This window comes from Kryptolebias marmoratus, linkage group LG16 (genome assembly GCF_001649575.2).
Source record: "Kryptolebias marmoratus isolate JLee-2015 linkage group LG16, ASM164957v2, whole genome shotgun sequence".
Taxonomy (NCBI): domain Eukaryota; kingdom Metazoa; phylum Chordata; class Actinopteri; order Cyprinodontiformes; family Rivulidae; genus Kryptolebias; species Kryptolebias marmoratus.
This window is the reverse complement of record NC_051445.1, coordinates 15,322,391-15,329,531: the sequence shown is the minus strand read 5'-3', so window position 1 is coordinate 15,329,531 and position 7,141 is coordinate 15,322,391. Positions and strand designations below refer to the sequence as shown.

The 7,141-nt window shown below is 40.2% G+C and overlaps 1 protein-coding gene across 1 annotated transcript; it reads left to right on the top strand.

Annotated features, from left to right (window-relative positions):
• Window positions 1–333: 333 nt before the first annotated feature.
• smg9 (SMG9 nonsense mediated mRNA decay factor) lies at window positions 334–6,851 on the top strand. The gene is made up of 13 exons (XM_017439671.3): window positions 334–629; window positions 984–1,058; window positions 1,207–1,441; window positions 1,705–1,802; window positions 1,926–2,038; window positions 2,377–2,488; window positions 2,897–2,992; window positions 3,136–3,221; window positions 4,504–4,610; window positions 4,700–4,807; window positions 5,274–5,396; window positions 5,480–5,624; window positions 6,277–6,851. Exons 1-13 carry the CDS (start codon window positions 486–488, stop codon window positions 6,353–6,355), a joined length of 1,521 nt encoding a protein of 506 aa, XP_017295160.1. The 5' UTR covers window positions 334–485; the 3' UTR covers window positions 6,356–6,851.
• Window positions 6,852–7,141: the final 290 nt, after the last annotated feature.

The window sequence follows — 7,141 nt, the reverse complement described above, 5'->3', positions numbered from 1 at the left end:
AAGTTTGTCCAACATTTGTACATTCTATTTAAGAAAAGTCACATATCAACATTTTATTATAGTTACACAGTTCTAAAAATGTTCGTACATAACAAAGCAAAAAATTATGAGAAATAAAGTCACTATAATAACGCTTTATTATAGTATTATAACAGTATTGTAGTCAAATTCCAGCAATATCTAGATAATGGAACTACTAATAATGTTACGGAGTTTCAAAACGAGCTCTTTTGCTCGACGGACAAGATGCGTTTGTTTAACAGCAAATAAATTTTTAGGTGGGCGGGTGCTTTGTTTCGAACAGTCAATGGTTCGCCGGTAGGCGCTCAGGTTAAAAACAAGCACTGACCAGGAAGCTTTTAGCCACCACTGTTTACAGTTGGTTGAACTATACCAACATCAATTCAAGCTCTCTGGTATCAGGTTTAACTGCGTTCCAGCACATAGGATTTTTTATATCAGCTGTAAACCATTTTCTTTGCGGCATGTCAGAGTCCGGCCACAGTCAGCCCGGTATGTACGGGCAGGGACGGAGAAGGAGACGACGCCGGGGAGAAAGAGATGGACCTCCGGGACAAAATCTGTCTGGCCCTAGTCGAGATCGGGAATATCTGCCGAGAGAACGAAGGGTAATGCGAACACATACCCCTAAAATGTAATGTGGTTTGTTCTGACTGATGGCTTCGCTTAAATGTACCAAAAAATGACTAAAAATGACCTGAATCGCTAATGATAGCCCTTTCGCGCATGCGCCAACTAGATCTAAACTAGACATTCTTCTTTCTACTCGCCACCATAAAACTATGCTTTGGTGACTCGAAACAAGAATGCTATCACTGAGTGATTTTCTAAATAAATAACTAAACATATATGCAACAAAAAGGAACGTTGTCTCGAAATGCCTAGTTTGGGTCTAGTTTGGGTCTAGTTGATGCATGTGGATCGCATGATTCATGCATTAATAACATATATATTTGTATTAGGATGGGAGCGAGGATCCACCAGGCCCTCTCATTCAGAAGACACCTATTATTCTTGCTAAGCCTCCAGGGGAAAGGGTATGTAGTTTTTGTTATAATAATTTTCTGCAACAGTTTTTTTTTAACCACATTGTTACAAATATGAGTCAAGTTTAGAAAACGTTTTATTCCCATTACTAGATTTGGAAGGTGCTTTAATCCTGTGTTTTGTTCAATCTTTTTTAAGGCCAAACCACCACAGAATGCACCCGTCAGTGGCGCTCCAGTCCTGGAGAAGCCCATCATGCTAATGAAAGCCAGGGATGATGCAGGGAAGCCAGGGACACCGCCAGAGGCAGCAGCTCAGTCCGCTGGTCCCGGGCCCTCCAAGATGGAGAAGGAGGGTCAACGGCCTACTCAGCCTGTGTACCAGATCCAAAACCGAGGAATGGGTCCATCTGCTTCTGGCAGTGTTGTGGACCGTGAGTCATTATAAATTTTCCATGTGGCTTGGCCCAGTGGTAGGGAGGGTGTCTTCAGATCGGAGGGTCGAGGGTTGGATTCCCAGTCCCTGCAGTGTTCTGAAGTCTCCTTTGTCAAGATAATGCACCCCATACACAGCCTTTGATATGCTTATTTTTGCTCTCCACTAACTATGAAGTGTTCTTCAACTTCACAGCTATCATTTTTATTGCAAAATAATATATGAAGTAAAAAAAATAAGATTGTTTCCTTTGACTTCCAGCCATGGTTGGTCAGTCTAAACTCCTTCATCCAGAGAAAATGAAGCACAGCATTAAGCTTGTGGATGATCAGATGAACTGGTGTGACAGTGCCATGGAGGTGAGTTAATGTTTTTAATGAAGTTAGTTAAATTACATCAAACAGTTCAATTTAAAAGATTTTTTTCATGCCCTTTACAGTATGTGCACCAATAATAGTTGTGTTTGTTGTGATGTGCTGCAGTATTTGAGGGACCAGACAGACATGTTGGTGGTGGGAGTTATCGGGCCGCAGGGAACTGGGAAATCTACGATTATGTCGCTGTTATCTGCCAACACGCCTGAGGAAGACCAAAGGTAGGGCTGGTGTATCCAGCTCAGTGTATGACACTTCATGCACCTGAAGCCAGACATTTTTTGGGAAAAAATCTGAACTTTTGCTACCAACTTTTAGGACATTTATATACCTTTGTTAATTATAGTTGCAGTTTGTTTTAGTTTCATCATCGAACTGAATTTAATTGATGTATACACATCAAGCACTTTGTATCGCCTTGTTGCTGATAAGTGCTATATAAATAAATTTGACTTTAAACATTATTCTGGTTCACACATCATTTGTGATGGGTTAGTAGGATTTAAGAAAAATAGATGAGCTGTGTCTTCTTTGTGGAATAATGTGCTTGTTTCCTCAGGAGTTATATGTTCAGAGCCCAGACTCAAGAAATCAAGGAAAGAGGAGGAAATCAGAGCACGGGTATTGATTTCTTCATCACGCAGGAGAGAGTCATCTTCCTGGATACGCAGGTAAGAAGTTTGGTAAATGGTAAATGGCTTGCACTTGTATAGCGCTTTATCTAGTCCAAGGACCCCAAAGCACTTCACACTACAATCAGTCATTCACACATTCATATACTGATGGTGGTGAGCTACATTATAGCCACAGCTGCCCTGGGGCGGGCTGACAGAAGTGAGGCTGCCATTACGCCGGCGCCACCGAGCCCTCTGACCTCCACCAGTAGGCAAGAAGGGTGAAGTGTCTTGCCCAAGGACACAACGGCTGAGACTGACTGAGCGAGGGCTCGACCTGGCAACCCTCCGGTTACAGGACAAACTCCTACCAAGTTTTACTGTTATGGTGTCAATTTTCTTTGGTAAAGACTTTTCTCTTGGCAGTCAGAGTAAAGTGTTTAAATACTTTCCCTTTGTTTTCAGCCAATGCTCAGCCCATCTATCCTCGATCACGTAATCAACAACGACCGAAAGCTGCCTCCAGAGTACAACCTTCCTCATACATATGTAGAAATGCAGGTACGTGTCTGACCTGCAGAGGGCAGCGTGTAACATAAACAATGGAATGAAATGCAATATGGTTTTTGATTCCTTGTGTAATGAAAGCCATAATACTCTGTGCACACAAACATTAATGTTTTCACTGTCTGATCTCCCAACAGTCTCTTCAGATTGCCGCCTTCCTGTTCACAGTGTGCCATGTAGTGATAGTGGTGCAGGACTGGTTCACCGACGTAAACATTTACAGGTAACGTTCATCCGTACTAGATTAGTGTAAATATTACTGCCCACACCTACAGGACAAAAGTACAAGTTTGCCTCCGAAGGGCTCTGACTTCAACCAGAAAGTCCCCTTCTTCTAAAAGAATGTTAAGTATTTCATTTTATATCTGGGAGAGGATATTTGTCTCTCACTTGTTCATAAGCTCAAAAATGTGATTCTTTCAGTTGGTCTTGTAAACAAAACATACGAACAAAGCCAGACCAGGTTGGGGGGGGGGTAATTTTGGCCTCACTCCCCTGGCTGCCCATACCTTTTAAGGATTCCTTTTAAAATTCTCTTATTTACTTTTAAACCCTTCCTGGTCTGACCCCACCCTGCCTCTCTGAGCTGCTCCACCTCCCTTCACCCTCCTGTTCGCTCAGGACAGCTGATCACCCAAGTGTGTTAAAACAAAGTGTAAGCTCAAAGTGGACTGCGCCTTCTCTGCCGCAGCTCCTAAAACATGGAATGACCTCCATTTGCATATAAGGCAGGCCTCTTTGCTCTGTTTTTAAATCCCCTCTGAAAACACATTTCTTCTCTGTGGCGTTTGACAGCGTGTCAGATGTTGTTTTTAGTTCATTTTTTAACTACTAACAGCTGATTGTTTTTTCTTCTTTTTGTTATGTTGATGTTCTTACTTTGTTTTCATGTTTTATGTCTTTTTTCTATCTTTTTAAATTTTATGTTGTGATGGCTATTATTCTTTTATTAATTGTCTTTATTTATGTTGTGTAAAGCTTTGTGGTTATTTGAAGTGCCTTTATAAATAAAGCTGGATTGGAATATTTGAACGTTGACTTTTAGAATATCTCGGTGTGCAGCTTTGTGCACTGCACAAAGAGTTTTTTAAAAACTGTAGAAACCCAGACACACCTGAAAACTGGATGTACGGTAATAAAATTTTCTTGTTCTGACTTGCTTAAAACATTCCATGCATCTCTTCCAGCTCGCAGTCGTAAGGACATGATGCAAATAGTCTGCAATCGGTGTACACACATGTTTGGGTTGTCACGAAGGGACACAGATGTTTTCCATTAAACACACAATGGCACTTGGTGCATTCAAGGGCATCTTTGTCGGCCTTTTTTTGAGATGAAGTGTTGAAAGACTACGGTCACGTTGGCCACAATTTTACATACAACAATGTTCTCAGTCTCACACAACAAAACTCCTCTGGATGTTAGCAGGACTTGATTAAAAAGGCTGCTGCTGTGTCATGATTCTGTGTATTGATGTGACCGTTTATGTTGTGTTTTGCTGATAGATTTCTGCAAACTGCTGAGATGCTGAAACCTTCCACTCCGTCTGCAAGCCACGACAGCGCCGGCTCTTCAGGCAGCGATGACGGAGCAGAGTACTACCCTCATATAGGTGCTTGTTTTAAAAGGACACACACAAGTCCTGTTTAATCATATTTAGGTTAGTTCTTGAAATCTTTTGTTTCCCCCTCTCTTGTCCAGTTTTTGTCCAGAATAAAGCCAGACGGGAGGATTTCTGTCCAAGAAATCTGAAGAACATGCATCTGGTGGTGGACAAATTAATGGCACATTCTCATCTGAAATACAAAGGTGCAAAACCGTAAAATCAATTTCTTCAAATCCCATTCTGTTTCTACAAGAATATCATGTTTAATGTCTGAGTTCAGTTTGAATTATGACAAATCAGAGTGGTTTAGCTTCAGGGTAAATATGATATTGTTGTAATTTATCCTAGAATGAAGTTAACGGCCATCTAAGTCAGAATTATTAATACATGTTTGGTATTTTTCTTCTCACAAGAATCATCATGTGAACAGACAGCTCAAAGAATATTTACAGCCAATGATTTTGCATGAATCCAGTTTTACAAGTTGGTGTCAAAGTGATGAATGTTGTGCAAGATGAGACAGCAGCAAAGATTAATCTTAGCTTTTTATTTTTAATTTTATTTTTTTTAATTGTAAGCACTTTATGTTTGTGTGTGAAACTAATTTGTCAAATTGACAAAATCGTTCACACGTTCCATTTTAACAATATAATGTGGTTTGCTTCACAGGAACGTTGTCCATATTGGACTGCAACATCTTTCCAGGCCTCGGGCAGGAATACCTGGATACCGAAGTCAACATGTTTCTGCTTCCAGTCCAAGAAAATGACGAAGAAAATCTGAACAAAGCAGGTTGTTGAGAACTCGCGTTGTTACGAAACGAAGCCTCTTTGCGTGTTGTGTCACATTTAACCTCATCTTTCGGTTCCATCTAGGATCAGGAACATACCCACTGTTCTCTCTGCTGCCGGGGTACAGGGGACACCCCACCTTTTCCACCATGATCTCAAAACTCCGCAGCCAGATGCTCGCCATGCCCCGCTGTCAGCTGTCACACACTATTCTCACTGAGAAAAACTGGTAATTGTCTCACGTGTGTGTGGATTTTCAGTTTAGAATAGCCCCAATGTTGGTTATAAATCACTTAAAAAACAAGTGAGGTGTTCAAGTTCAAAACCACATCTTAGAATACTAATCCTGCATATGTCTGACTTTTACAAAAGATCTAAACACCTTCTTAAGCAAACCTTTTTATATGGAGGCTGTTGTTCCTGTTAATAATGTTAACCTAATCACTTAATAAAATGAGTTTGCTGACTTTATCCAGCATGCACTGCAAATTACTAAATCTGTTCAACAGAAAATTAAAGGTTTGTTTTATTCATTTAGTTTGATGAAGTTTTGTCTTTAACTGAGGCTGTTTTGCAACTCCCATCAGTAAAGATGCAAACCATGCCACTCTTTTTACAAAGTAACTCAAGTGGATTCAAATTTAATGTGGTTGTGGCTGAGCGACGTCCCCGGCACATCCTCGAAGCGCTCACCAGCAGCTGAGATCTTTGTCTAAAACTTTGGCATGCTAAGAGATGGACGATATGCATTCCTTCAGGAAGTTCTGTTTTTATTGCTTCAGTTTCTTTACTTTCCTGTCAGACAGTAAGGACTTTCAGAGCTGCTCTCCTTTATTTTGGAACCCACGCTTACTGTCCTTCTCTCCTTGTTGTTTTTGCAGGTTTCACTATGCGGCTCGTATCTGGGATGGTGTGAAAAAGTCCTCGGCGCTCTCTGAATACAGTCGCCTCCTCAGTTAGTACCTTGGTTGAAATTCTGTTTGCACACTGGCGTTTCACATCTGATATTAGAGGAACGTGGTAAGAATATTTGCCTGTCAGGTGGCGAGTGTTATTCATGACCCTCAAAAGGGACAATTGTTAAACCAAACTTAAAGGATAATTCCCGTTTATTTCAACATTCGCACCAGTGGAAGAGTTGAAACACCTTGCAAATGTTCAGACCTTGTTTCGCTCCATGTCAGACAGCTGCTGATCTCCGGCCTCAGGAAATGTAACGTTTATTGAAACTGCTGCGTTTTGAACAGTGGTGCAGAGGTGAGAGTGTAGAAAAAAAGAGAAACCCAGCTTTTTGTCTGTAAAAACATGTCGGAAAATGGTGATTTGTGAAAAATATTTGTTAAAAAAACATAAAAATGATAAAAATGTGTACATCTTTAAGTTATGTTCTCTTATGTGTAAATGTTAATAAAAATAAAGCTTTTGTTTTTTGTAATAAAATAATGATAAAAACAAACTTTAAATAACTTTTATTATTTACATTTCAGTACTATTTCTTTTTTTGTTAAAATGTATTATAACCAGAGAGAGGACCGGAAGCCTGAAGTTGAAGCCACAGAGGAATAGTGTCCCCTACAGGCTGGTTGTGGTACAATTTTTAAGTCCCGCCCCTCCATGTAAACAAATAGGATATGTTCCTGATTACAAAATAAAAACAGTGCAGATAACCTTTTTCTGGTGTTCATTCACATAGTTCTTACCTTTCTGCTGTATGTTTAAATATGCATTTTTAAATATAAATTTAGT

Excerpts from the sequence above, each read along its gene's own strand:
- smg9 (XM_017439671.3), top strand. The coding sequence starts at position 486 with ATGTCAGAGTCCGGCCACAGTCAGCCCGGTATGTACGGGCAGGGACGG. Across the intron at positions 1,442-1,704 it reads TTCTGGCAGTGTTGTGGACC|CCATGGTTGGTCAGTCTAAA; the intron begins GTGAGTCATTAT and ends TTTGACTTCCAG. Across the intron at positions 2,489-2,896 it reads TCATCTTCCTGGATACGCAG|CCAATGCTCAGCCCATCTAT; the intron begins GTAAGAAGTTTG and ends CTTTGTTTTCAG.